General features: G+C 51.6%; 4 protein-coding genes across 8 annotated transcripts; 1 reads left to right on the plus strand and 3 right to left on the minus strand.

Annotated features, from left to right (window-relative positions):
* Positions 1–1396: 1396 nt before the first annotated feature.
* Positions 1397–15278, minus strand: LOC127382105 (GTP-binding protein 2-like). Of its 5 annotated transcripts, none has more exons than XM_051613262.1 (3): positions 15045–15267; positions 12880–12906; positions 1397–4449 (listed from the first exon to the last, which is right to left on the minus strand). In XM_051613262.1, the coding sequence occupies exon 3, from the start codon at positions 4276–4278 to the stop codon at positions 2593–2595; it is 1686 nt and encodes a 561-aa protein (XP_051469222.1). In that variant the 5' UTR covers positions 4279–4449; positions 12880–12906; positions 15045–15267; the 3' UTR covers positions 1397–2592. The 5 variants fall into 5 exon arrangements, with proteins under 5 accessions (XP_051469222.1, XP_051469224.1, XP_051469223.1 ...); XM_051613267.1 differs by lacking the exon at positions 1397–4449 and adding an exon at positions 8826–9914 and having other exon boundaries at positions 15045–15278; XM_051613265.1 differs by lacking the exon at positions 1397–4449 and adding an exon at positions 8826–11846 and having other exon boundaries at positions 15045–15278.
* A 764-nt stretch (positions 15279–16042) lies between these two features.
* LOC127382107 (MAD2L1-binding protein-like) lies at positions 16043–18864 on the plus strand. Its single transcript, XM_051613270.1, has 2 exons — positions 16043–16428; positions 16878–18864. Exons 1-2 carry the CDS (start codon positions 16066–16068, stop codon positions 17406–17408), a joined length of 894 nt encoding a protein of 297 aa, XP_051469230.1. The 5' UTR covers positions 16043–16065; the 3' UTR covers positions 17409–18864.
* An 803-nt stretch (positions 18865–19667) lies between these two features.
* LOC127382109 (epoxide hydrolase 1-like) lies at positions 19668–22611 on the minus strand. Its single transcript, XM_051613272.1, has 3 exons — positions 22533–22611; positions 22027–22156; positions 19668–20200 (listed from the first exon to the last, which is right to left on the minus strand). The coding sequence occupies exons 1-3, from the start codon at positions 22597–22599 to the stop codon at positions 19966–19968; spliced, it is 432 nt and encodes a 143-aa protein (XP_051469232.1). The 5' UTR covers positions 22600–22611; the 3' UTR covers positions 19668–19965.
* An 876-nt stretch (positions 22612–23487) lies between these two features.
* Positions 23488–26574, minus strand: LOC127382894 (MAD2L1-binding protein-like). The gene is made up of 2 exons (XM_051615044.1): positions 25924–26574; positions 23488–25474 (listed from the first exon to the last, which is right to left on the minus strand). The coding sequence occupies exons 1-2, from the start codon at positions 26572–26574 to the stop codon at positions 24944–24946; spliced, it is 1182 nt and encodes a 393-aa protein (XP_051471004.1). The 3' UTR covers positions 23488–24943.
* Positions 26575–26745: the final 171 nt, after the last annotated feature.

The following is a 26745-nucleotide window of genomic DNA, read 5'->3' on the forward strand; positions in this document are numbered from 1 at the left end:
AGAGAGTTGTAGTCAATGGGGCAGAATCTAGTTGGAGGCCTGTGACTAGTGGAGTCCCTCAGGGGTCAGTACTGGGTCCGGTGTTGTTCAACATCTTCATCAACGACCTGGATGAGGGTACAGAATGTACCCTCAGCAAGTTTGCTGATGACACCAAGCTGGGAGGAGTGGCTGACACACCAGAAGGCTGTGCTGCCATTCAGAGAGACCTAGACAGGCTGGAGACTTGGGTGGGGAAAAACCTGATGAAGTTCAACAAGGGCAAGTGTAGAGTTTTGCATTTGGGGAAGAACAGCTCCATGTACCAGTACAGGTTGGGGGCTGACCTGCTTGAGAGCAGTGTAGGTGAAAGGGACCTGGGGGTCCTGGTAGACAGGAGGATGACCATGAGCCAGCAACGTGCCCTTGTGGCTAAGAAGGCCAATGGCATCCTGGGGTGCATTAGAAAGGGTGTGGTTAGTCGGTCAAGAGAGGTTCTCCTCCCCCTCTATTCTGCATTGGTGAGGCCGCATCTGGAGTATTGTGTCCAGTTCTGGGCCCCTCAGTTCAAGAAGGACAGGGAACTGCTGGAAAGAGTCCAGCGCAGAGCCACAAGGATGATTAAGGGAGTGGAACATCTCCCTTATGAGGAGAGGCTGAGGGAGCTGGGTCTCTTTAGTTTGGAGAAGGGGAGACTGAGGGGTGACCTCATCAATGTTTACAAATAAGTAAAGGGTGAGTGTCAAGAAGATGGAGTTAAGCTTTTTTCAGTGATGACCAGTGATAGGACAAGGAGTAATGGATACAAATTGGAGCATAGGAGGTTCAAGGTGAATATCAGAATTTTTTTTTTTACTGTGAGAGTGACAGAGCACTGGAACAGGCTGCCCAGGGAGGTTGTGGAGTCTCCTTCTCTGGAGACATTCAAAACCTGCCTGGACGCATTCCTGTGTGATGTACTCTAGGTGACCCTGCTCTGGCAGGGGTGTTGGACTAGATGATCTTTCGAGGTCCCTTCCAACCCCTATGATTCTATGATTCCCTGACTCTGGGAAGCATAATTTCCCTGTGGGCTGTCTGTCCTCATCTGCGCGGGAGGGAGACGGGGAACGCCAGGCGCCAGGGCAGCAGAGCCATCTCTGCTCGTTATTCCTCCAGAAGGATAGGACCTGTGGGAGCAGCAGTGCTGTTGCCACTGAACACATGCAAGCCAGGGATGATGCCGTGGTCACTGTGGTAAGATCTCATGTAAAGGTTCAATTTTACCTTCTCTCCTTTCTCTGCCAGCCCCAGGGACTGCTCACCTTGCTTGTGCCTCCAGCCCTCCCTTTTTATAGCCCACCGTGATGAGAAGGGATGTGAGAGGCGATGGGAGAAATGCAAACGACCATGATGAGTGATCAGCAAGTCTCGTTTATTGACTCCAATCAGGCAGTATTTATACTCTCAATAATGAAGCTCATAGCATAGTGCAAAGCTAAGCTCACCATTGGCTAGCTATTAATGTTAACCACACCTTTGATTACATTATTGTAGTTAGTGTTATATTGTAGTTAGATAAGGAATATCCCTGGTGGCAGTTGTATGGGAGTGTTAGAAGAATGGGATATATTTCGGCTGGTATAATTACACCAGACAGAAGCATTTCTATACACAGGGAGAGAAGAGTTCACATTCACTATATTGTCAGCTCGATCCTTACTTGACCAATTAAAAAATCAGCCTGAATTGATCCCAACAGTTCTAGTTCCTGAGGCTCTAAAAAAGCTAATGAAAAGCGGGGCTCTATCATGTCCCAAAAATCTGCATAAGAATTATTCTTCACACAAAAGGGGATGGGATCCTGAGGACATGGAAAGTCATCTAAAGGCACGCCTACTAAACATGTAGAAAAAGGGTTACCTGGCGAGGACAAAGATAGGCATATTGCCTCTTGACCTGTTTTGTTGGCTAGAGTGACCCATATGTTTTCTTTTGGTTGAGCTGGGACCCATACGGCAACTCCCGAAACAACAAGAACACCTATAATTGTTAAAACAAAAGTCCTCATTGTCTTCTTGTCGATGGTTACCAGCAAGGTGGGGGATCGCCTGGCCAGGGTCAACCCACCCACTCCGGTGACCGTTGACATTGATGCTTGTAGTGGCCAATGTTGGGGCCAACATTCTGGGGTAATGATGCTGGAATCTGCACCAGTGTCCAATAGTCCTTGGAGGGTTTTCTTTTCTCCTTGAAACTCCAGTTGTATGATGCGCTTCGGCCTGTCGGTTAGATCTAGGGTTAACAACGTCAACCCTCCAGTAGAGCCGAACCCTCACGCTCCCCTTTCTGACGCTTGTCGTGGCGCTAGAGGTTTTGTCATTTGTGGAAGTGGAATTAGCTGAGCCACCCTTTGGCCCTGTTGTATCCGTAACGGTGGAAAAGGGGTGTATACCATCATTTGTATTTCTCCAGTATAATCAGCATCAATTACTCCTGGCAATACAAACAGTCCCATCATTGATGCCGAAGAACGCCCTAAAAGCAAAGCACCCACAGCTTGTCCTTGGATTATGATAGGTCCTTGTATCCCTGTTGGCACTTTCTCGGGTCTAGTGGTCATCAATGAGACGGTTATTGCGGCTGCCAGGTCCAGGCCGAGGCTCCCGGCGGTGGCGGGCCGTAGGAGGGTACCGGTGCCTGTTGCTGGGCTGCAGCTATTTGTGTCTGAGCGTGGCTGCTGTTGGCTTTGTTCGCGCTGCCCTTGGAGTTTCCCGGACGGCGTCGGCAAGCGCCCGTGTTGTGGGAATCGACGCGGCACTTTTGACACCACAGGCTGGTGGCTTGACAATCCCGGCGTATGTGACCCATTCCTCCACAGCGATAACACCTTATTCGGCCGTTAGATGGAGCCTTTACACCAGTGATCGCAGAGGCTTGTAGGGGTGCAAGAGCAGCTAACACCTGAGTCTGCACTGCCTCAGCTTGTTTGTGTAATCCTGCCCCTAGCTCTTTGATTGCCTCTACTAGCATGGCTTGGGGACCTGTGGGTACACCGGAAAGGCGCTCAAGGGCTTGTTCAATGATCCACTCCCACCCTAAGGTGCTCAATATATTTTTTGTTGCTGCATTACTGTTTTGGGTCGCACACTGCTTTAACATTGCACCTTTCATATAGTCAGGGACCCCAGCTCGTTCAATGGCACTAGCAACTTTATCTATAAAACTGCCAAATGCCTCGTCTTTTCCTTGTTTGATTCCCATGTAGGATGGAATTCCCCCTGGCTCCTTCACTAGATCCATGGCCTCCCGGGCTAGCCTCATAGCTTCCCTACACTTATCAGGGCCAAGTAATGCTTGAGCCTCAGTCCGCACAAATGCACCTAAACCCATCAGCTCGGCTAAGGTGACACCGTGTAAGGGGTCTCCCAGTGGCCGTTGCACTTGGGTGCATTGCTGACATAATGCCTGCCAATGGGCACTAAAGAGGAGTTGTTGATGTTGTGAAAAAATCAGCTTAGCCAATGCTCTGCAGTCACCCGGCAACAACAGCTGAGTTCCCCAAATATAATCTAGCATTTGCTTTACTGGTTCACTTTTAACACCAAACTGACTAACAGTGGCTCGTAATTGAGATAAAAGTTTCCAATCCAGAGGCGTAATAGCGGCTTGTAATCCTCCCCCAGCCAGCGGCGTATACATCACTGGGCAGGCTACATCTTGCGCAGCCCCTAATGCCCCACTATCCCCTGCTTCCATGCAATCTTTTGCCAGTGCAGCCCAAGCCTCCCTGCGCTCCTTCGCAATGGCCTCCGCTAGGTCGCTCTCCACCCCAGGGATCGGCTCATTGCCACCGCGGAGCTGGGGGCCCCCTGGCCATGGCTCTGGGGGAGCAGTTGGCCTCGCCGAGTCGGCAGGCGGGGAAGACGCAGGGGCAGGCGGTGGCAGCGTAACCGTGGCTGTCGCTGGGGGTAACGGACACTCAGACCAGCCGCTATAGTCTCTGTTTTTACTTTGTGCCACATTAGCCTGTTGCGCTGCCTTCTTTTCAGCCTGATGTTGCAAAAGCTCATTGTGAACAACTTTCCATAACTTGCCTAATCTTTTAGCAGTCTTATCATCCTCTAAAGTAGCCTCCCATAGCTTATCCCCAAATTTACGCCATTCCTGTAACTCGTGTACTGTGTGGGGGTTCAAAAAGAGCCCCTTATCATACCCATAAGCTAACAACCCAGGGAGTTCCTTCTTAACATCTATACCCTTAATCCCACGCTTTTCTAAAAAGCAAGAAAATAAATCATATGCTGCTTGCCTTTCCATGATTAAATCGTCAGCGCTGTTGCAGCCTTACAAGGTCTCGGCAGCACGTATCGGCCGGGCTCGCCTTTGCGGTCACCCAGGGCGCGGCACCCCCTCCTTCTCGGTGCTTATTTCGCCGTCCCCGCTGCTTAAGGACCCGAACCACCTCGTCGCTCTGCCATGGTCATTCTCCTTACGATTATCACGTCGGGGTCACCATTTGTGGGAGGCAATGGGAGAAATGCAAACGACCATGATGAGTGATCAGCAAGTCTCGTTTATTGACTCCAATCAGGCAGTATTTATACTCTCAATAATGAAGCTCATAGCATAGTGCAAAGCTAAGCTCACCATTGGCTAGCTATTAATGTTAACCACACCTTTGATTACATTATTGTAGTTAGTGTTCCCAGGCTAGCTTTCTCACTCTCATGTCCAAATTTCCCTCTACCATATCTTGTTATTGTACAGCAGTTTTGTGCTCAAGGACATGCTGTCCTGGTTTCTTGCAAAACTCCCTTTTCTCAGCTCTTACAATTAACCAGCTGTATCATGTCTACGTGACCTTTCTCACGCAGCCAGTCTTCTGCAAGACTCTCCACAAAGGGACTCATAAGTGAAAATGATGACAGCTAAATGGGTATGAATATCTATCAAGAATTACAGAAAGTAATGCTACTGATAATTAAATTGGCAACCCCATCTGCAGTGCAGCTGACCAGGGTTAGTTTCACTTTACTTCGGCACCTGTGTCCACCCTGTCTTGAGGTGAAGCTTAAGTTCCCCTTTGCTTGTCAGGCAGGCACTGAGCCTGTAAGTCTTTGAAGCCAGGCCTCTTGACGTGGCTAAGCACGTCTAACATGCTCAGTGCCACCAGGCACACATGGGGAGCTGGCCCACAAACAATCTGTGGGGGCAGCGGAGCTCACTGCGTAACAAAAGCTGCTCCAGAAGCTGCTTGTTCAGAAAGGCCCAGATGAAACCAGAGAGGCTGTTTACTCCATGCAAGATAAAGGTTTAAAAGCTCAGGCATCCTTTCTCATCTGTAGTGAGGGCGGCTCTGATGGATATTGCTGTCATGGGTATCGCTCTATTTCAAGAAGTCTGCATGTGGGGCAGTTGTCCCCTTCCCAGTGGGAGATCACAAATAGGTGCCAGGGGTTTATGACCATCCAGGCCTTCTCAGGTTGCTAAATGGTTGGGGGAATCCCTTCCAGATCCTGGCCAGCTGAGAAGGGGATTCCAGGGGGTTCCTGCTGTGGAAAAGACTGACAACCCAGCTCTGCTCTAATTATAGCATCAGAAAGAGGCAATACTAGAGGTACAGATGATGGAGAGTATTTACTGCCCTCCTCCTTTCTCCAGGAACCACTTTCTGTTCTTTGCACTCCTTTTTAGCAGCTCAGGAGCAATGAAAGCTCAGGAGATCCTGGAGCTTAAGCAAAGTTGAAAACAAAGGAAGAGTGAGAGAAGGTTGATGCAGTTTCTTGTATGACGTTCTCCACCCTTCAAACTCCAGGATAAGCATTTGCAGAATGAGACCCTTTAGTGAAACACAGGCTTTGAATTTCAAGCCCCAGCTTCTCCCACCATATGCAAAGACTTTGTCATCACACTGATCCTTGTCATCACATCTGATTGATCAAAGCGTTCCTGAACAGAAAGTGGGGGTTGCGATTGCCAGGCAGAAAAAGAATAGCAGCTGTGTGCCTTATGCAAGCCTGTCCTTGCTCTTCTGGCTGCTCTCACAGTAGGTGCCGCCTTTGCCTACAGAGCCAGCATTTAACACCTTTGTTTACAAAAGCCCCAGATAACCTCCTCTGCTGGAGGTGCTAAAGAAGAGCAAGAGTCTCTCCTGGCTTATTCCAACAGAGCCCCAGGGTTTCTGAAGAATGTAGAGGAAGCCCTGTCCAGGAATTAATATTCCCACTATCCCTTTCGTATTTGTCAAAACTTCATTTTGCTTAATGGGTTTTTTTAATCTGTGCAGCCTTTTCCACATCCCTCCTTCTGGTCTTTTGCTTCTGGACTATAAGCATTTGCACTGGCCAAAAATATCAGTGGATTGAAACAAATGAAACAGGTATTTTCCATGTAATTAATGTAGTGATTTGCTCAGCTGCTGATTCACGTGAATAACCTCCATTAACATTAATGGGAGTTATGTAGACGTGTCAAGGGCAGAATAGACCCCTAATAATCTAACATGGAGTGTTATTACATGACTGCTGTAATTATTTCCTGCACACACATCATTTCCACTTTGCTTCATGAACTGCTCTTCCAATGCCGTGGCTGCTCATCTCTTGTGCTATATGTGTTAATGCTGAGGTTACACTGAGCATTATCCGTCATTTTTCCTTGGTTCTGCTGCCTGTCCACAAAAGAGAACATGAAGCTAAATAAGCAACTAGCCAGTTGGTGTTTTGCAAAGCTACAAGTTTTGGTTTGAAGGTGATACTGGAAGCCAGAAACAAGCATAAGAACAAAACTCAGCAGAACAGCATGGCATCTCTCCTTCAGCATTTTATTTTAATTTATTTTTAATTGGAATCTGAGCAGGCATGACTGGGACACCTTTAGCCTCACGGTCCAAGAAAGTTGGCGTACATGAATCATACCTCTCAAGGAGGTATTGAAACAATTATGCTGTTCCAGAGGTTTTTTGGTCTTTGCTAAATGCTTCCTCATTCAGAGGGCAGAAAGAGGGGGAGTGGGGTCATCTGGGGTCAACCAGTCAGACCCTGGGGTTACTTGAGGTCAAACGCCCTTTCTGGAGACCAGGGTGGGGTCATCCGGGGTCAACCTCAAGTAGCCCCCAGGGTCTGACTGGTTGACCCCACATGACCCCTCTCAGGTCTCTAGAAAGGGAGTTTGACCTACCCTGGTGCACCAGTTGGATGCTACTGGGAATCATAGAATCATAGGGGTTGGAAGGGACCTAGATGTACTCACCTAGAGCACATCACACAGGAACGTGTCCAGGTGGGTCGAATGTCTCCAGTGAAGGAGACTCCACAACCTCTCTGGGCAGCCTGTTCCAGTGCTCTGTCACTCTCACAGTAAAAAAAATTTTTCTGATATTCACCTTAAACCTCCTATGCTCCAATTTGCATCCATTACTCCTTGTCCTATCACTGGTCATCACTGAAAAAGCTTAACTCCATCTTCTTGACACTCACCCTTTACGTATTTGTAAACACTGATGAGGTCACCCCTCAGTCTCCCCTTCTCCAAACTAAAGAGACCCAGCTCCCTCAGCCTTTCCTCATAAGGGAGATGTTCCACTCCCTTAATCATCTTTGTGCTGGACTCTTTCCAGCACTTCCCTGTCCTTCCTGAACTGAGGGGCCCAGAACTGGACACAATACTCCAGATGCAGCCTCACCAATGCAGAATAGAGGGGGAGGAGAACCTCTCTTGACCGACTAACCACACCCTTTCTAATACACCCCAGGATGCCATTTGCCTTCTTAGCCACAAGGGCACATTGCTGGCTCATGGTCATCCTCCTGTCTACCAGGACCCCCAGGTCCCTTTCACCTACACTGCTCTCAAGCAGGTCAGCCCCCAACCTGTACTGGTACATGGCGTTTTTCTTCCCCAAATGCAAAACTCTACACTTGCCCTTGTTGAACTTCATCAGGTTTTTCCCCGCCCAAGTCTCCAGCCTGTCTAAAGAAATTGAGAAAAATGCACCTAAGCTAACCAGTAGAAATAGCAATTTTCAGGTCATCTAGCTTAACACAGCTGTCCCAGTCTGTTCTGCCTCTTGTTCTGTCCAGTGAAGCTGTTGTATAAGGACAACAGCTTTCCAGTTCCAGCTGTGGGATATAGTCTACCTCTGGTTTTGTACCACTGCTCTCTGAACTGCCACACACATTTCAGTATTTTTGTCTCGAGGCTCTGTCCTATGCTCCTGCAAAAGATAAAGCCTAATGCACTTCTGAGCCTGTAGGTTAGTCTTCAAACCTGTGTATTTGTAGCAGCACAGTATATCCCTGCAACTAATCATCAGCTCCCCGTGGCCATCTTGCCGTGACAATTGTGCCCAGTACCTTGGATATGACACTGCTATGGAATCAGAGGTACACACAGTATGCCTGCACCTTTGCAGGATCACACAGCTAAGCCAAGTAATTCAGATTAGCTTGGCAGTCAAGGGATAGTGAAAAGCAGCAAATCCTTAATGCTGACTGACAACATGGCACTACTTCATGAAAAGGGAAAAAAGAAGCGCTTGTAAAAACCTGAACATGGTGAAACAGCCAAAACCCCCAAAGTAATGCACTTTTTATATGATTGTCATCAGGCAGGCAGTGTGTTCTGGGCTGAAGGTACTGGCTTATGCCAACATCCACCAATCTCTTATCAAGGAATTTGGTTTTACTACTTCTGTTTGTGTAGGCCTAATGTTTTTTGAAGTGTTTGCTAAAACAGCTCTGTTTCCAGGGTAACAGCCACCTAACTTTATTACTAAAACTGCACTAATTCAAACAGGGATCTGAACACACATATTCATGTTAATTTCAAGCTCCATTAAAAACACAAGAAAAAAATAATCAATGTTTGCCAAATGGAAAAAGAAAAGAGGTCAATAAAGAAATTTTATTTTCAGCATTTTAAGTGGGGTTTTGTAAACAATAGAGGTTAAAAAAGTTAAACTACATGACAGCAGTACACTGGATCCTTGTAAACTGTACTGTAAACAGGAGAACAAAAAGATTCAATGATAATGTAGGAATAATTATTAGGGCTGTACAACCTTGAGAAATGGAGGCACAGAAATGGAACGACCTGTCTCGAACCATATGCATTCAGGTCTCCCAACATCTTGTCCACTGCCCCTGGGCTGTGACTCAAGAGTGATGACCAGAAAACTCAGAGAAGAGCAAAGGTGCAATCGTGTCATGTCCTACATTACTCTAAGTAGTCTGGGCGACAGCAGCTGTGCCTCTCTTACTGCCAGGGCTCTAACATTTGCTAGGAACCAACATACAAACACTTCAGGGATCCTGATTATGTGGTTTGATCCCTAATATACGCCCAAGCCCATGCTGCCCCTGTTTTCCCTGCCAGTGTTACCCTCGCCAGCAGAAAGGCAGGTACACTGGCACGTGCTGTGGGCAGAGCTGCAGTGTGCTGTGTGGGCACAGCCAGTGTCATGCTGGCACGGTGACAGCTGGGACTCTCAAGTGACAAGTGCCACTCAAAGGGGTCTTGAGGATGGGGTATTGCTTGTGGTCAAGACATCAGCTTAGGAGATCTGCAGCCATCTCCTCCCTGCTGTGTTATCCCCACCACCTCTAAAATGGGAGCAAGAGGTCTCAGTTTCCTGATGTCATTTTGAGGCTGAATCCACTATTAGGGGCAACAACACAGAAGGCAGCAAGGCTTGGAGGATGCCAAGTAAGCTGTTTTGAAATCAAGCTTTCCCGTGGTAACTCAGCCATCAACTCTTAATGCTTTATGTTACATTTATCTGATACTAGAAGCCCCCCTTCCTTTCCTTTCAAATGAAGGCTGTCGTGGCAAGTCCATGAGTTTTGAAGCTGTTAGAAAAAGATTTTCGCAAGGAGTAAAAATGACTTTTCCTCTTCACTGAGCCATATCTTTTCCAATTTGCTTCTCTTAATAAATATTCTCGTTTCCAAAGTCTGGATGGAGGAGAGAGAGATAGAGATAATTTTTATGAATTCTTCACACTAGCGTGTTCCCTAGACAAAATACTGTTTTGTTGTTTAAAATATTGAAAATAAGTGACCCTAACCTTGAAATGCCATATGTGCAGGTAGTAAAAGTTCCTGATAGAAGCCAAGTTATTTCATTATTTTCAAGAACAGGATGTTTCATTCCTTTCTCTAAAACATTCACTACTGACCACTGTCGGTCTCCTTGACAAGTGAAATTTTAGATAGGTGTGTGGTAGCAGATTTTACCTTCCTGTCTAGAAAACAGTGAAGGTCATGCCACATGCTTGCCCCTTGGGCAGAACTCCACCATGTGAGTAACACGTGGGCTAACTCAGTAGGGCTCCCCAAAAAGTGAAGGTAGGGCACAGAGTATGTAGACAGTGTTACATAACCCAAAGGTCTAGCTTTTAGTCTTCACCTTGTTGGCACCTGTAAAGAAAAAAATCTGAGAAGTGAGAAGATGAAAAGCAAAATCTGTTGGGCGTACATCGTTACGGCCTGTCTGGTAAAGAAATAATGCCAATGGGACAAAAACAATTTATGGCACAACACAGCAGTTTATTTGTAGTTATCATCCTAAGGATAACTAATGATTGGAATGCCTTTCAGAACAGAGCAAAAGACATTGCCAAATAAAACCTGAGTGCAGCAGCCCTTTGAAAGAAGGGCCTGATGACAACAGACATCTCTGGCAACATTTGAGACAATTTTTGTCAGGACAGCTGGTTTCTCCTCTCATTAGGCTTTTGGAGAGGCACCCTCTATTAAAACCACACAGATACCCCTTTTCCACCCCTCCTCTCCCCCTTCTCTAGCCACCTCGCTAGTATTACATTGTTTGCCCAGTATTCTAAACGGTATTTACTTTAAATCTTCTTTGATTCAGTTATTTCACCTTGGCATCCCATCAGCTGGCAAACACAAGTAATGAAGTGAAGGGAGCATAGTTAAGTTGGTATCTTAAACGCACATAAATCCCACATGCTGTGGCAACAACAAAATGAATAACACACTGCATGAAAATCCTCTTAAGTTCCTTTTTTTTCAGTTCCAGCCTTGCATACAACAGGAGGAAAAATCTGAAAAAATAATCCCATAATATTCCTGAACTAACAGCATTGGCACGAGGAACAGGATGGTCTTATGCTTCTCTGCATATCTGAGACAACTGCAGCTGCTGCTAGTAAATTAATGGCTGCAAGGGGGTTGGGAGAGGGAGAATGAGGAGAAAAAAAGGGAAATAGGAAGCCTAGTAGGTGGCCTTGTTTCCATCAAAACTAAATATTTTCATTGGAGCTTTTTCCATTCAACAATTGGCAGCTTTATCCAGAGGCCTTAAGCAGACAGAAAAATTCTTACTATTGTAAGAGTGACTGCTAATGGGATGCAGGACTATCTGCTAATGTACATGAATGAGTATCTATTTAATAATCAAATTGTTTTCTCGTAAGGTGCCTTTCTTCTTCTAAATTCTTGCCTGTTGGGTCTGCCTGCTTCCCTTTGCCCTAGAAAATAAACTTTGGTACTTTCTTTATGCAAGATTTATGCTAGAAATGTTGGCTGGTATTTCATTGTCAGTCTGGGTGTGATTCTGCTGTGACATTTCCAGCTAGATTTTTATGGCAGGTCAGAGGAAAAAAGGTACTCTTGGACATTGCCAAAAACAGACTGACATCCCGACTGGTGTCGTCTCTGGGTCCTGCATCCCTCAGGTGCTATTGGTCTACAGAAGCTACAGTGATTCCTATGGCCAGGCCAATTCATACCACATTTTTCATACTGCTCATGGAACTTGCAGATCTAAGGCTTTGTTTGTAATGCACCTACCTCATGAAAGGCAGAGTATCAATAGCAGTGGTTGTTCTTTCAGCTCTGATGGTGAAGACTGCTTTGCTTCTGGGGAAATTAATGGGGAGTTGCTCACACTCACTTACAAACCTGGGCTGAACCAGGGCAGACCCACTTCCTATCTCTGAAGTTACAGAAGATGCTCCTTGCTCTGGAGTTAATTTATGCTTTGCAAAATGACCATGTCCAGGCTCTTGATAATAGACTATTGGTGCAATTACTGCAGTTCTAGAGTGTAACTCCATCTTGGTTGATGTGGTTCTTCCCCATGCCTTGTAGGTGGGGAGAGATGGGGAGAAAGAGGAGAAACCCATGACAGGCTTCTCTATTTCATGCTGTACCATGAACTAACATCAAGGCAGTTTGGAAGTGATGGACACAGGACTGTTGGGAGCTGAGCTAAATGACTGCTCCTCCACTCTTCTATCAGCCCTCTGCTCCAACAGTGGGCTGAACATCCTTGATTAAGGTCAGTGTGTGGTGATGAGCATTCCCAAGGCTGAGCGCTGACACAATGGTTACAGGCAGATCTCATCAGGCTGGTGAAGAGGGAGTTCCCCTTCACAGCAGTTATCACCCAGAGGGGAAAACAGAGGAAAAACCATCCCCAAAGCTGCAGGCAGGGAATTAGAATAAGCACTGATGAGCTGGCTGATGCTGCCAGATCAATGACTGTATCATGGCAGGGAAAGCAGTGACAGCCTTCCCAAAGCTGTCAGTCACTGTTGTTTTGGGTAAATGCCAGCAAGCTGAGCAAGAGGAGAGATGGGGGGAGGGAGGCACCAGCCTGCTGGGCTGCTTTTAATTACTTCAGGTCACATCAGATGGAGAACTGCCCATGGTGACAGAACAGTCCTGCTCAGAGGGCTTGCATGGAACCCCGGGGTAGCAATCAGGACTTATGTTAATGCAGCCCAGAAAAAAAAACCACCCGCAGGCAGAATCATATTGTGCTCATCTACATGTCCCCATGCCACATGGGGCTCCCCTGGGCTGAAGCAGCAAGGGGCATCTGTCTAACAGGACCCACAGCAGCACCCTCTATGAGGAAGACCTCCTTCTGCAACCCCAAATGGCTCACCTTGTACTCGATGTTCCCATCTTCTGCCTGGTCAGAGAATGAAACAAAACAGAAAGGTCAGATGCTATGTCAGCAGGGACTTCTGTAGGCATCACCTGCCCAGATACTCTGCAGCTTGTGCTGACAGTTTCAGAGAGGGGGGAAATGGCAGAAATATGCTGTGTGAGGTCACAGCCTCCTGGTCATTCATTCCTGCATTTAACTGGAACTTACTTCAGGTTTGTTCCTGCTGTTTGCATCCCACATGACAAAAACTAGAGAATAAAACAGAGTGACACAGGGGATAACACTGCTTGGGGGGGATTTTATTTTTACTGCCAGCAAAGAATAGGGCTAGGCTAACAGTCACAGAGTGAGAGTTCCAGTTTCAAAGAGGCACAGACCAGCAGATGATTAAAAGTCTTCCCCCTCAACGATGCACGACCCACACTGCCACCCACCTACAGTATTCCACTCCCACCAGCAGCTTCCACTTATTCAATATGCACAGAAGCAGGGGACTGGGAAGAAAACTCGCTGTCTCCTCTCCTGCACACTGATACCCTCCCTCTATTATTTTTTCATTGATTGCTCCTCATATCCTTGCGTAGCTTCTCTCTGCAAGAGAGAAGGCTACAAACGTAAGAAAGCAAGCCACTAACTTATCTGAAGTACAGCAAGCTGCACACTTGCCTGGAAGTTTGGCCTGGGATTGTCGTAGCCCAAACCAGAAAGCCTCAGGTATTCACCAAGCCCACTCCAACTACCACAGGCTCCAGCTTCTGAACAGAACGTGTAGTGAATACTGAAGCAACATTCCAACTGATTTGGCCTCAAGAGCACCGAGAAAGGGCTGGAGCCTGCAGGAAGCTAAATTGCTCTGGCAGATTCAGCTGAGGGCCTAAGCACTTCCTTTTCCTCTGGACACCAATTTGCATGTCAGAAGAGGCAACAGCCCTCTTCTTGCCTTCTAGCTCAGCTCCTAACCGCAGCGGTGCTTATGGTGGCAAAACACCAAGAGAGGAAAGCTCTGAATTGTCAGATCAGCTCTCAGGCAGTACAGCTGTGCAGTGAAAGAGGCATACTTGCAGAAGGTTTTCCTCTTTCCATCTACCAGCTTTCCAGCTCTAAGAAAAACACTACACTCGTATACTGTGCTGTCCTCTAAATAAGGGTGTGGGTCTCTTCCCCGGCAACCGAGACTAGAAAAGCAACAAGCCCAGACTTGCTGGGCCACACACCGCACAGTGCAGCCAAGGACAGGAAGCGGTGCTGAAACCACAGGGGGCTGTCCAGCCTCCAGCTGAAAGGGACAAAAATGCAGCTGCGGCTGCCGGGGACGGTCCTGCCCATGGAGAAGATCTAACAGTGGCAAAGTGCTGGTCTCCCTTCCTGCCAAGAGTCACAGCCCTGCCTTGTGGCGGAACGGCTCCCGCCCAGCACAGGCTCCTCAGGGTTTTACAGAAAGCTCACGGAGTGGGGCCAAGCAATCGGCTCCCGGGCCACGTCCTGCTCCCTGCAGCGACAGCCTTACACTGCTTCGCACTCTGTCAGCAGCCTCTGCATCTCCACGCAAGAAGGTATTTGCCAGATTACCTGGGCAGGGAGTCACTTGAGTTTGGCAGCTGGAAAGGGGCTTACGCCCACCAGATCGGCTCTCCGGGAGAGATGCCAACGGGCTGCTCGGGACGGCGAGTCGAGCAAGGCTTCATTTCCGAAGCTCTTTGGTCCCCAGGCAGCAGAGCCCGCACAGAGGGACGCCAGGCAGGAAGACACCACCGAGGGACTTGGGCTGGGGGGCCAGGCAGGGAGCTCGCTGGCAGCGGGGGCACCAGCCCCGCCACGGCCAGCACCGGAGCAGAGAGCGGGGCAGGAGGACGCTCCGCTCTGCACGCCGCGGCTGCCGGCTCAGCCCGCACCAGCACCGCGGGACCCGCGGCCGAGCGTCCCCAGAAGGTGCCCTCAGCCCGATGCGCAACCTCCCCGTGCAGGGGCTGCCGGACGCGGGAAGCCCGCGTCGCACCGCGCAGCTCGGCGGGCTCCGTCCCTCCGGCCCCGCAGCAGCGGAGCCCCCGGCCCTGCCCGGGACCGGCGCGGGGCGCCGCGACGCCAGGCCCCGGGACGGCGGGAGCCCCCTCGGCGGGTGACGGACCGCGGGGGCCGAAGGCCCGGCCGGGGGAACTCACCTCGGGCGGCAGGTACGGCGGGTTGCTGGCCTTCCCGCCCCGGCTCCGGCCGTTCTTCTTCTTCGCCTTCGAGCCGCCGCCGCCACCGCCGGGAGCGGCTCCCCCGCGCCCGCGCAGGGCCCCCCCCCGCCCCGCCGCCCGCCGGCCGACAGCAGCCCCCGAAGAGCTCCGACACCCGCGAGTCCATCGCGGCCCCGCCGCCCCGCTGCGGCGCCCGCTCCCCGCCCGGCCGCCCCGGCCCGGCCCCGGCCCCCCGGCCCCGGCGTCAGCAACCGCCGCCAGGCGCCCCGGCCCACCGCGTCCCGGCAGCCGGTGCCTACAGCTCCCGGCGCGCCCCGCCCCGCTCGGAACTGCAGCTCCCGGCGCGCCCCGCGCCCGCCCCGCTCGCTCCCGCACGGGCTCCCGCCGCGGGGGCGCATGGGAGTTGGAGTCCGAGCGCGGCGGCGCCCCCTGCCGGCCGCCACCCCCCTCCCCCCCCCCGGCGCCAGGCGCGGCCGCTCCGGCAGCACCTGCCGGGGCCGCCCTCGGGAGCCGCGGCTGCTCCCGCCCCGGGACCCGCTCCGAGCGGCGCGGGGCCGGGCCGGGCCGGGCCGCCCCGGGAGCTGCCTCCTGCCCGAGCAGGCTCTCGGGCCCTTCTGGCGGGCAGCCTCGCCCCCCGCGCAGGGAGCGGCTCCTCCCGCCGCCCCCGGCAGCGACCGCCCTGCCCCGGCCGCGCGGGGGAGGCTGCGCCCAATGGGGCCCCGGCCACGTTGTTTGCAAACACCGCCGCCCGCAGGCACCGAGCGCTCCCCGGCTCCGCCTCCCGGCTGCCGGGAAAGGCGGGCCCGCCGCGGGGCCGCGGGGATTCCCCCGCGCAGGCCCCGGAGCCGACGGCGCCTCCACCGGGCCGGGGCGGCTGCCGAGCTGCGGGCGGGAGGAGCGGCCCGGCCGGCTCGGCCCGCCCCCCCTGCCCGGGGCTGGGCTGCCCACGGGCCCTCCCCCTGCCGGGCCGGGGCGGGGGCCTCTCTCCTCCCGCCCGGACATGGCGCCGGGCCGGCTCTCCGCCGCTCCCAGGGAGCCCCGCGGCGGCGGCCATGCCAGCCCCGCCCGCCCGCCCGGCGGCGGCCGGAAGATGCCGGTTCCCGGCGCGGCGGCTCTGCCCGCGGCCCCGCTGCTCGTGGCGGAGGGGCCGCCGGCCCCGGATCGCGGCGGCAGGGGGAGGCCCCCGCCGCAGAGCGGGGTGCTGCTGCCCTGCCCCTCGGTCTCCGTGGTCTTCCCGGGGGCCGTGAGCCGGGAGAGCTGCTGCCGCTTCGCCGGCGAGCTCCTCAAGCACGTCCTGCACCAGCGGCACCAGCTCCCGCTGCCCTACGAGCAGCTCGCGTTCTTCTGCCGGCGGCCGGCGCCGGTGGGTGAGGGGCCCGGGGGGCGGCGGGAGGGTCCCTGGGCCCGGCGGGGATTGCCCCCGGGGCTCCGTGTGCTTCTCGCTCGGGGGCTCCTGCGCTGGCGGGTCGGCTGCTTCCGAGCTCAGCGCTGCTCGTGGCTTTGGGCCCCAGTGCTGCCCCAGCCTCGGTTAGGAAAGCTCTAGCTCCGGGGCTTGAGGGTCGCGGCGCGTTTCCGTGTATCGCCTCTCGTCGCCGGTTCTGCTCGAAGCGCGTTACTGCTTTGTTGCTCAGCCAAGTGGGAGAGAAGTTGGGGCTTTTTCGGATCTCTTGCTTCTAGCTGTGTCTCTTAAAAGGAGCTTAGAACCTTCCGTGACCCTCAGGGCCGGGCCGGGCTGGGCTTTCTAAAGAGCGTGTTGGGACCGATAGGTCCCAATAGTGGAATGTGCTAATTTACTTGTGGTTTGCTCTCCAGGAGGGAGATGCGAGGAAGAAGGCAGCCTCCGTGGACCTGGCGAGCAAGAGGTGCCAGCAGACGCTGATGGACCTGGAAGGACTGCTCCAGCACTTGGAAGCGATGTTTAGTCTGACCCCGGTTCCCCGGGTTCTTTTCCTACTTGGAGGCACCGTCATGAGCCCCAGGGAGCTCTATGAGCTCAACTTGGAGGGCGTCTGCGAGGGCAGTGCTGAGGAGAGCCTGGAAACTGCATCCTGCGTTCGCAAGCTGTTCCACTCGCTCTTCGTTGCGGACGTCTTCAGTGAGCTGCAGGCTCTCCCTGCCACGGACACTGTTGTCATGCTCCAAGGACGCCGTGACTGTGGTGTGGATTGGTTCTGGCCCAAGCTCAACTATAAGGTACCGACCCGAGGGAAGAAGCTAACGGTGACCTTGTCCTGTGGTGGAGAGATGCACCTCAGCGCCTCGTCTCCTCAGCACGTGGCTTCTACCTGGGAGGACTACATCTGGTTTCAAGCGCCTGTGATGCTCAAAGGCTTCCAGGAGTGACCTGTGTTCTGCGGAACTGTAACAGAATCTTGAGTAACCCTTGGTGCTGCTTTGAGCCACTGTCAGTTTATCAAATGCAACTGTCTTTTCTTGTCAGTCTGGGTCTCTCTCCCAGGGCACCTGCTGCCTTCCTGCAGCTGGACTGCGCTCGTGTGTCTTCATCTCCTGAACTGTTGTTGAAAGCAAACGCTCCTGAAGGCACCGTTGCACACAGGTCCCGTGATTCTTTAGGGACCTGAGTTGCGGCACAAGAGATGAATTGGTGTGTCGGGAGGCAAACTTTCCTGCTGCTTCCTTACTGAGTTGGCAAATGCTGGATAAGGGCTTCTCTCTCCTGAGCTGTAATGCAGGCATTTTTCTGGAGATAATCGCTACCACAGCTGAGAGCTAGATTGGGGCTCCAGACAACGTATGTGATTATTAAAACACTTGGTCGTTACTGTTCCTGTAAAAGGAGACAAAGGCCTGTGCTCTGGTCAGGCTTGGGCACTCAGGTGTTTGCCCACCTGCTTGGTACAATTAGATTTCCCCATAACTCCGTTTCAGTTCCTTGATAATCCAAAGAGTGAGATTCTCAGCAATTGGAAGGCAGATCTTGTGCTGAGCACTGTCTTGTACTGATGAAAAGGAGAGGCTGGAGTCCTGTGGAGACAGGGAAGTGCATCTTCCTCTATGTATCTGTTGTGTAATGAGCTTAATGGCTCCAAAGAGCTCTATTCCATTGGAAGAGAAACTGGAGCCTACTGGAAGTGAGGTTGCCTGCAGATTCTAGCTAGCAAAAGTTGCACGGTGGGGTGGTTAAAATCCTTTCAGAGGAGGGTAGAGGTTGAAGTAGCTCTCAACGCTTGGTGCCTATTTTATCTTTGACCTGTTGGAATAGAACAAAGTTCTAGAACTAGGAGGAATTTTAAGTTGATATTTTTGAGCCTGGAGAGGACTCGGAGTGCCCTATTCTTCATTAACAGCTGTTTACAATGTGTAGTAACTGCTAAAGCTGCTAGAAGGGAAAACCTGCTGGAAGGAAGAAAGCTGCCTTTTGTGCAGCTGCCCACTTGAATATAGAGCTGCAGGTCTCTTGAATTAAAATGTAACTTGCACGTAGCAGTGTTTGTGCCCAGGAGATGAAAACCCTTTACACTTCCAGCAAAGCTGCTTATCATGCATATTTAAGAATGCTGGCCCTCAGGTATTTAAAGAACTTTGGAAGAGAAGCCTCAGTTCTGATGAACAAGGTGCTAGTTCTTTTCTGTTCCCTTCCCCAGAGGGTTTCAATGTTACTGCATTAAACTGTTTACATACTGGGTTACACTTGAGCTATGAATGCAGCAGTGATGTGGTGCTGGGAATGAAAGAAGACAAGATGCTGGTGATTGTTTTTTTCTTAGCAAGAACTTTGGAGCTTGTTTAACAAATTCAGTACTATAACCATTATCAAAATAAAATGCTGGTTACTTTATGCGATTACATTGATCTTATTTAATCCCTCAAAGTGGAAGTTCTGCTGGTGCTGGCAGAAGAACTTGATTCCATTCTATGGGTGTATCTAAGCTGCAGGTTCACAGCCGTTCCACCTTTCTGACAAAGTGCAGGATGTCTTGTGCCAGAAGCCTTGGTTCCTCAAAGGCAGCAAAATGCCCTCCACGTGGCATGTAAGAGTAAGTGACGATATTCTTGAAGGTCGTCTTTGCCCAGGCACGGGGTGTGTGTACTAGCTCCTGAGGAAAAGCATTTTTTTACATTTCACAGTTCTAGTGTACTATAAAATCCCTGCTCTTTTCCAGGTTCAAGAGTGCTAGACTATGTGCAGTACTTGTACAGAAAGAGATCGATCACTTCAGTCTTCCTTTTCCCTTTTCCTGTATTTGGATTCTAATACATCTATATGAAACAGGGTTAACAGGTACAACAGATTCTGACATTTTCTTTAGATTAAAACAAAACCTGTATTGCAGTCAAATTTTCACTTAACCATTAACTTTGATCTGCAGAGAAATCAGGATCATGTTAAAATGTACAGGTGCCAGCACAGATTTTTGTGATACTCTCCCTTCCTTAGAACCCACTTACTTATTTCTGTGCTTTAATTCTCAAGGTAAATAGTTATTAATCCATGAAGTTAATCCTTTTCCTAAGGCAGTTTAATTTCTTTTGGAACTCTGGAAGAGGAATCACAACAAAACTATGGGGCATGAAGTATGCTCTGGATGTATGTTATTATCAGTCGATGTTATTACTGGATCCACAGCTCTTTGATTCTGCCAGAGTTCTGAGTTTTGAAGCTTCATTTCCCTGTGACATTCTCACCTGTAAATCAGTTCTCTCCTTACAACAGTTCTGCTACTTGTCTGGTCAGAGACTAGACATACTGGTCTTTCCCCAAGAGAAGTGGCATGCCATATAAAAGACCTGGAGAAGTGGTATTTGTAGCCTCCATCTTTTGTTGAGCTGTTCCTTTGAACTGCCTTTGACAGAGTTCTTGTCCCCAGGCCTTGCATTCAGTCACCAGAACTCATGGCTTCTCAAACACAGAAGCAGTTAGCACACACTGTTCACAGCACTAGAGAGAAGGCTCATTACCTGCAGTGTCTGGTTTGGTGGCTTGGATGTGCAAGTATCCAGATTCCTGCAGAAGTTCATAGATGTTCTTCTGCACAAAAGGGTACACTCGTTGAACGTCTTCCCTGCTGAGGCCTACGAGCCACGGTACGTAAGCCCCGAGCATCACAGAAATCATCCTTGTCAAACCTAGTTTGCTGGCGAAGACCAGATTCAGGTGAAGCCCTTTGACAGATCTAAAATTAAGTAAATGAACAGAAGGTTAAATCAAGCCACGTTCTGTCTCTTGATTTTCAAGAAGTTGGTACAGGTGATGCCATCTCCACCCAGCCATGCCACTGGTGTGAAGTTAGCTCTGAGTGCTCAGTTTCTAGATGTGGCGCGTCCATACTGGAAGCTCTGGCTGCTGATCTGGGATTGTTCTGTGTTGTAGGGAACAGGCTGAAAAGTTTGTGTGGGGAACGGTCCATCTTTTCTCCCCCCACATAGGACTAAACAAAATGCCTTTCAAGCCAGCAAAGCAAGAGTGGTGTCTTTTAGCTGATTTAGCCAAGGACGGACTGGAACAGGCCTCTTTATTTCCAGATAAGTCCACAGCAAGAAATGAGCAGAAGGGTTATGATAACTGGCAGAAAAAATGGACAATAGGTTAAAGCCTGCCTCTGACAGAGTATGTACCTGGCCAACGCTAATTGGCTGATTTGAACAGTGAACCCCAGCACCGCTGCCCGCAGGAGCCGAGAGGGGGGCCACCTGTACCTGGTCTGTGGGGAGCCGGCCCGCTCCCGAGGGACCATTGCCCACCGTTGCCTGCCCCAGCCTAACCCCGGAGCCAAGCCAGAGCAGAGCCCACAGCTGCCTGCCCGATCCACCTGCCGCTCTGCCCCGGGATTGGAGCCAGCAGTGACTCGTGGAGGAGCCACATCTGCTGCTGCTGGGGAGTCACCCCTGTTACAGGGAAGCCGGCTCCCTGCAGACCTGCTGCCAAGCCTTGCCAGCCACATCCCAGGTACCCCATACTATGGAAGGGTAAATGCACACACACACACACACTCTAACTTTCCTGCTGGGCTCAAGTCCTACCCTTTTTCTCCATTGATTCCACACCTCTCCTTCAGAGTGTGCATTTAATAAGACCATAGTACCTTTGAATTATTTTCCTGCTATATACCTAGTCTACCTCTGCTGAACTTTGCTCCCTTAGTTTGTATTAGTCCCTAATAAACCCATTAATTTGTAAACTAAACATTAGTCTCAGCAGCAATTTCTGTGTGTGGTGAGGGGGTATTCACCGCTCTCAAATACAGTCCTGCAGCGGCCGTTCCTCCGTGAGAGGCGAGCGCCACGTGTGAGCCCTCAGTCTTATTCACAAAGCCCTCCACGTTGGGGGGGACGTCGCAGAAGCACCTGACAGCCAGTAGCCCCTGGCATTGGCTTGCAACAGCTTGAGTAGATCCCATGTGGCCACAGTGCTCTGGGTGCTGTGAAGCACAGCTGCCCTCAGGAACAGGGAGCTGCTCAGCATGCCATCTAACTGCTTTAAGAGCTTTCCCACTTTCTCTCTTCTCTGACCTTTTCCATTAAATGCTAAACAAGGAGCTGTGATGCCAACTTCTAAGGAAGGTAATTGTGCTTCTTTTCCAGTCAGTCTCAACTCTGCATTGCAGGTCGGTTCTATACTTCATGGTACTGTTCAGCTCCTGAAAGACCGAGCTCCTTCCTTCCTTTTCTCCCTGCTGATTTCAAACAGACCTCCTTCCTGATTTGGAATAGCGATCTGTCTCCTTGAGGGCTCGAATCAGAATGCCACAGGCTTGACTTCCACAGCTAGTGAAAGAGAAGCCAAACAGCGCTGACATGCAGGAAGCCTGAGGACTCTACCAGTATCAATGGGAAGCATGGAAATACAAACATAGGCAAAGGGGGGGTGAAGTCCCTGGAGGAAACAAAGCAGAAGGGATGAGAGGCAGGGTGAACAGAAGGCAGGACCAGTACCATGGAGCAAGAAGGTAGGGTAAGAACTGGAGGCAGCTTTTCTGCACCAGTTCCCGTGGCTACTCACTGTGGCAGCATCTGGGCCATGTTTGTGGTAATACGGGATCCCCAGTCTCCTCCCTGCAGGTAGTATTTCTTGAAGCCCAACCTGTTCATCAGCTTATGAAATATCCGAGCAGTTGCTATGCTGTCAAAACCTGTAGGTCAATAGAAACACAGGAGACCTGTGTGTCCTAGTGTTCATCCCCTGGCCAAAGATTGTGGCCTGACAGAGAGACTCGAGCATGCTGCGGTGTGAAGGCACAGGGTGCTACACTGCTCTGCCTCCCTCCTTGGCAATTAAGAGAACACAGGATGACAGGAACTGAGTGGGAAGGGGAGCAAGTGGAAAGCAGACCTGGCTTCCAGCTACCATTGCCTTCCAGATTGTCACAGCCAGCCCCAGAGCCTCAGCCGTGGTGAGGCGTTACGTGCAGTGCCAAGGATCTGCAGTCACAAACTGCAGTGGCCAGGGGTCCTGCAGATGTTACTCAAAAAACCTGGTGATTCCAACAGAGCTTTTTCATCACTTACCTTTCTGGCGCGGTGCCTCCGAGAAGCCATATCCCGGGATGGATGGGCAGATGACCTCAAAGACCATGTCACTCTCAGTCAGGCCATGCCCAGCTGGCTCTACAAGCCCTCGCAAAAAGCCCCTCCCCAGCTTTCCTGTAGCCCCTTCAGGTACTGGAAGGCTGCTCTAATGAACCTTCTGTTCATTAACTTAATTTTAGATCTGTCAAAGGGCTTCACCTGAATCTGGTCTTCGCCAGCAAACTAGGTTTGACAAGGATGATTTCTGTGATGCTCGGGGCTTACGTACCATGGCTCGTAGGATTAATAACTATTTACCTTGAGAATTAAAGCACAGAAATAAGTAAGTGGGTTCTAAGGAAGGGAGAGTATCACAAAAATCTGTGCTGGCACCTGTACATTTTAACATGATCCTGATTTCTCTGCAGATCAAAGTTAATGGTTAAGTGAAAATTTGACTGCAATCCAGGTTTTGTTTTAATCTAAAGAAAATTTCAGAATCTGTTGTACCTGTTAACCCTGTTTCATATAGATGTATTAGAATCCAAATACAGGAAAAGGGAAAAGGAAGACTGAAGTGATCGATCTCTTTCTGTACAAGTACTGCACATAGTCTAGCACTCTTGAACCTGGAAAAGAGCAGGGATTTTATAGTACACCAGAACTGTGAAATGTAAAAAAAATGCTTTTCCTCAGGAGCTAGTACACACACCCCGTGCCTGGGCAAAGACGACCTTCAAGAATATCGTCACTTACTCTTACATGCCACGTGGAGGGCATTTTGCTGCCTTTGAGGAACCAAGGCTTCTGGCACAAGACATCCTGCACTTTGTCAGAAAGGTGGAACGGCTGTGAACCTGCAGCTTAGATACACCCATAGAATGGAATCAAGTTCTTCTGCCAGCACCAGCAGAACTTCCACTTTGAGGGATTAAATAAGATCAATGTAATCGCATAAAGTAACCAGCATTTTATTTTGATAATGGTTATAGTACTGAATTTGTTAAACAAGCTCCAAAGTTCTTGCTAAGAAAAAAACAATCACCAGCATCTTGTCTTCTTTCATTCCCAGCACCACATCACTGCTGCATTCATAGCTCAAGTGTAACCCAGTATGTAAACAGTTTAATGCAGTAACATTGAAACCCTCTGGGGAAGGGAACAGAAAAGAACTAGCACCTTGTTCATCAGAACTGAGGCTTCTCTTCCAAAGTTCTTTAAATACCTGAGGGCCAGCATTCTTAAATATGCATGATAAGCAGCTTTGCTGGAAGTGTAAAGGGTTTTCATCTCCTGGGCACAAACACTGCTACGTGCAAGTTACATTTTAATTCAAGAGACCTGCAGCTCTATATTCAAGTGGGCAGCTGCACAAAAGGCAGCTTTCTTCCTTCCAGCAGGTTTTCCCTTCTAGCAGCTTTAGCAGTTACTACACATTGTAAACAGCTGTTAATGAAGAATAGGGCACTCCGAGTCCTCTCCAGGCTCAAAAATATCAACTTAAAATTCCTCCTAGTTCTAGAACTTTGTTCTATTCCAACAGGTCAAAGATAAAATAGGCACCAAGCGTTGAGAGCTACTTCAACCTCTACCCTCCTCTGAAAGGATTTTAACCACCCCACCGTGCAACTTTTGCTAGCTAGAATCTGCAGGCAACCTCACTTCCAGTAGGCTCCAGTTTCTCTTCCAATGGAATAGAGCTCTTTGGAGCCATTAAGCTCATTACACAACAGATACATAGAGGAAGATGCACTTCCCTGTCTCCACAGGACTCCAGCCTCTCCTTTTCATCAGTACAAGACAGTGCTCAGCACAAGATCTGCCTTCCAATTGCTGAGAATCTCACTCTTTGGATTATCAAGGAACTGAAACGGAGTTATGGGGAAATCTAATTGTACCAAGCAGGTGGGCAAACACCTGAGTGCCCAAGCCTGACCAGAGCACAGGCCTTTGTCTCCTTTTACAGGAACAGTAACGACCAAGTGTTTTAATAATCACATACGTTGTCTGGAGCCCCAGTCTATCTCTCAGCTGTGGTAGCGATTATCTCCAGAAAAATGCCTGCATTACAGCTCAGGAGAGAGAAGCCCTTATCCAGCATTTGCCAACTCAGTAAGGAAGCAGCAGGAAAGTTTGCCTCCCGACACACCAATTCATCTCTTGTGCCGCAACTCAGGTCCCTAAAGAATCACGGGACCTGTGTGCAACGGTGCCTTCAGGAGCGTTTGCTTTCAACAACAGTTCAGGAGATGAAGACACACGAGCGCAGTCCAGCTGCAGGAAGGCAGCAGGTGCCCTGGGAGAGAGACCCAGACTGACAAGAAAAGACAGTTGCATTTGATAAACTGACAGTGGCTCAAAGCAGCACCAAGGGTTACTCAAGATTCTGTTACAGTTCCGCAGAACACAGGTCACTCCTGGAAGCCTTTGAGCATCACAGGCGCTTGAAACCAGATGTAGTCCTCCCAGGTAGAAGCCACGTGCTGAGGAGACGAGGCGCTGAGGTGCATCTCTCCACCACAGGACAAGGTCACCGTTAGCTTCTTCCCTCGGGTCGGTACCTTATAGTTGAGCTTGGGCCAGAACCAATCCACACCACAGTCACGGCGTCCTTGGAGCATGACAACAGTGTCCGTGGCAGGGAGAGCCTGCAGCTCACTGAAGACGTCCGCAACGAAGAGCGAGTGGAACAGCTTGCGAACGCAGGATGCAGTTTCCAGGCTCTCCTCAGCGCTGCCCTCGCAGACGCCCTCCAAGTTGAGCTCATAGAGCTCCCTGGGGCTCATGACGGTGCCTCCAAGTAGGAAAAGAACCCGGGGAACCGGGGTCAGACTAAACATCGCTTCCAAGTGCTGGAGCAGTCCTTCCAGGTCCATCAGCGTCTGCTGGCACCTCTTGCTCGCCAGGTCCACGGAGGCTGCCTTCTTCCTCACATCTCCCTCCTGGAGAGCAAACCACAAGTAAATTAGCACATTCCACTATTGGGACCTATCGGTCCCAACACGCTCTTTAGAAAGCCCAGCCCGGCCCGGCCCTGAGGGTCACGGAAGGTTCTAAGCTCCTTTTAAGAGACACAGCTAGAAGCAAGAGATCCGAAAAAGCCCCAACTTCTCTCCCACTTGGCTGAGCAACAAAGCAGTAACGCGCTTCGAGCAGAACCGGCGACGAGAGGCGATACACGGAAACGCGCCGCGACCCTCAAGCGCCGGAGCTAGAGCTTTCCTAACCGAGGCTGGGGCAGCACTGGGGCCCAAAGCCACGAGCAGCGCTGAGCTCGGAAGCAGCCGACCCGCCAGCGCAGGAGCCCCCGAGCGAGAAGCACACGGAGCCCCGGGGGCAATCCCCGCCGGGCCCAGGGACCCTCCCGCCGCCCCCCGGGCCCCTCACCCACCGGCGCCGGCCGCCGGCAGAAGAACGCGAGCTGCTCGTAGGGCAGCGGGAGCTGGTGCCGCTGGTGCAGGACGTGCTTGAGGAGCTCGCCGGCGAAGCGGCAGCAGCTCTCCCGGCTCACGGCCCCCGGGAAGACCACGGAGACCGAGGGGCAGGGCAGCAGCACCCCGCTCTGCGGCGGGGGCCTCCCCCTGCCGCCGCGATCCGGGGCCGGCGGCCCCTCCGCCACGAGCAGCGGGGCCGCGGGCAGAGCCGCCGCGCCGGGAACCGGCATCTTCCGGCCGCCGCCGGGCGGGCGGGCGGGGCTGGCATGGCCGCCGCCGCGGGGCTCCCTGGGAGCGGCGGAGAGCCGGCCCGGCGCCATGTCCGGGCGGGAGGAGAGAGGCCCCCGCCCCGGCCCGGCAGGGGGAGGGCCCGTGGGCAGCCCAGCCCCGGGCAGGGGGGCGGGCCGAGCCGGCCGGGCCGCTCCTCCCGCCCGCAGCTCGGCAGCCGCCCCGGCCCGGTGGAGGCGCCGTCGGCTCCGGGGCCTGCGCGGGGGAATCCCCGCGGCCCCGCGGCGGGCCCGCCTTTCCCGGCAGCCGGGAGGCGGAGCCGGGGAGCGCTCGGTGCCTGCGGGCGGCGGTGTTTGCAAACAACGTGGCCGGGGCCCCATTGGGCGCAGCCTCCCCCGCGCGGCCGGGGCAGGGCGGTCGCTGCCGGGGGCGGCGGGAGGAGCCGCTCCCTGCGCGGGGGGCGAGGCTGCCCGCCAGAAGGGCCCGAGAGCCTGCTCGGGCAGGAGGCAGCTCCCGGGGCGGCCCGGCCCGGCCCGGCCCCGCGCCGCTCG

This window comes from Apus apus, chromosome 3 (assembly GCF_020740795.1).
Source record: "Apus apus isolate bApuApu2 chromosome 3, bApuApu2.pri.cur, whole genome shotgun sequence".
Classification (NCBI taxonomy): domain Eukaryota; kingdom Metazoa; phylum Chordata; class Aves; order Apodiformes; family Apodidae; genus Apus; species Apus apus.

Coding starts and splice junctions, on each gene's coding strand:
- LOC127382894 (XM_051615044.1), bottom strand. CDS start 26,574: ATGGGGCCCCGGCCACGTTGTTTGCAAACACCGCCGCCCGCAGGCACC. Junction 25,475..25,923: donor TCTGCCGGCGGCCGGCGCCG/GTGGGTGAGGGG, acceptor TTTGCTCTCCAG/GAGGGAGATGTGAGGAAGAA.
- LOC127382105 (XM_051613264.1), bottom strand. CDS start 4,278: ATGGAAAGGCAAGCAGCATATGATTTATTTTCTTGCTTTTTAGAAAAG.
- LOC127382107 (XM_051613270.1), top strand. CDS start 16,066: ATGGCGCCGGGCCGGCTCTCCGCCGCTCCCAGGGAGCCCCGCGGCGGC. Junction 16,429..16,877: donor TCTGCCGGCGGCCGGCGCCG/GTGGGTGAGGGG, acceptor TTTGCTCTCCAG/GAGGGAGATGCGAGGAAGAA.
- LOC127382109 (XM_051613272.1), bottom strand. CDS start 22,599: ATGGTCTTTGAGGTCATCTGCCCATCCATCCCGGGATATGGCTTCTCG. Junction 22,157..22,532: donor GGAGGCACCGCGCCAGAAAG/GTAAGTGATGAA, acceptor ATTGACCTACAG/GTTTTGACAGCATAGCAACT. Junction 20,201..22,026: donor ATGGCCCAGATGCTGCCACA/GTGAGTAGCCAC, acceptor ACTTAATTTTAG/ATCTGTCAAAGGGCTTCACC.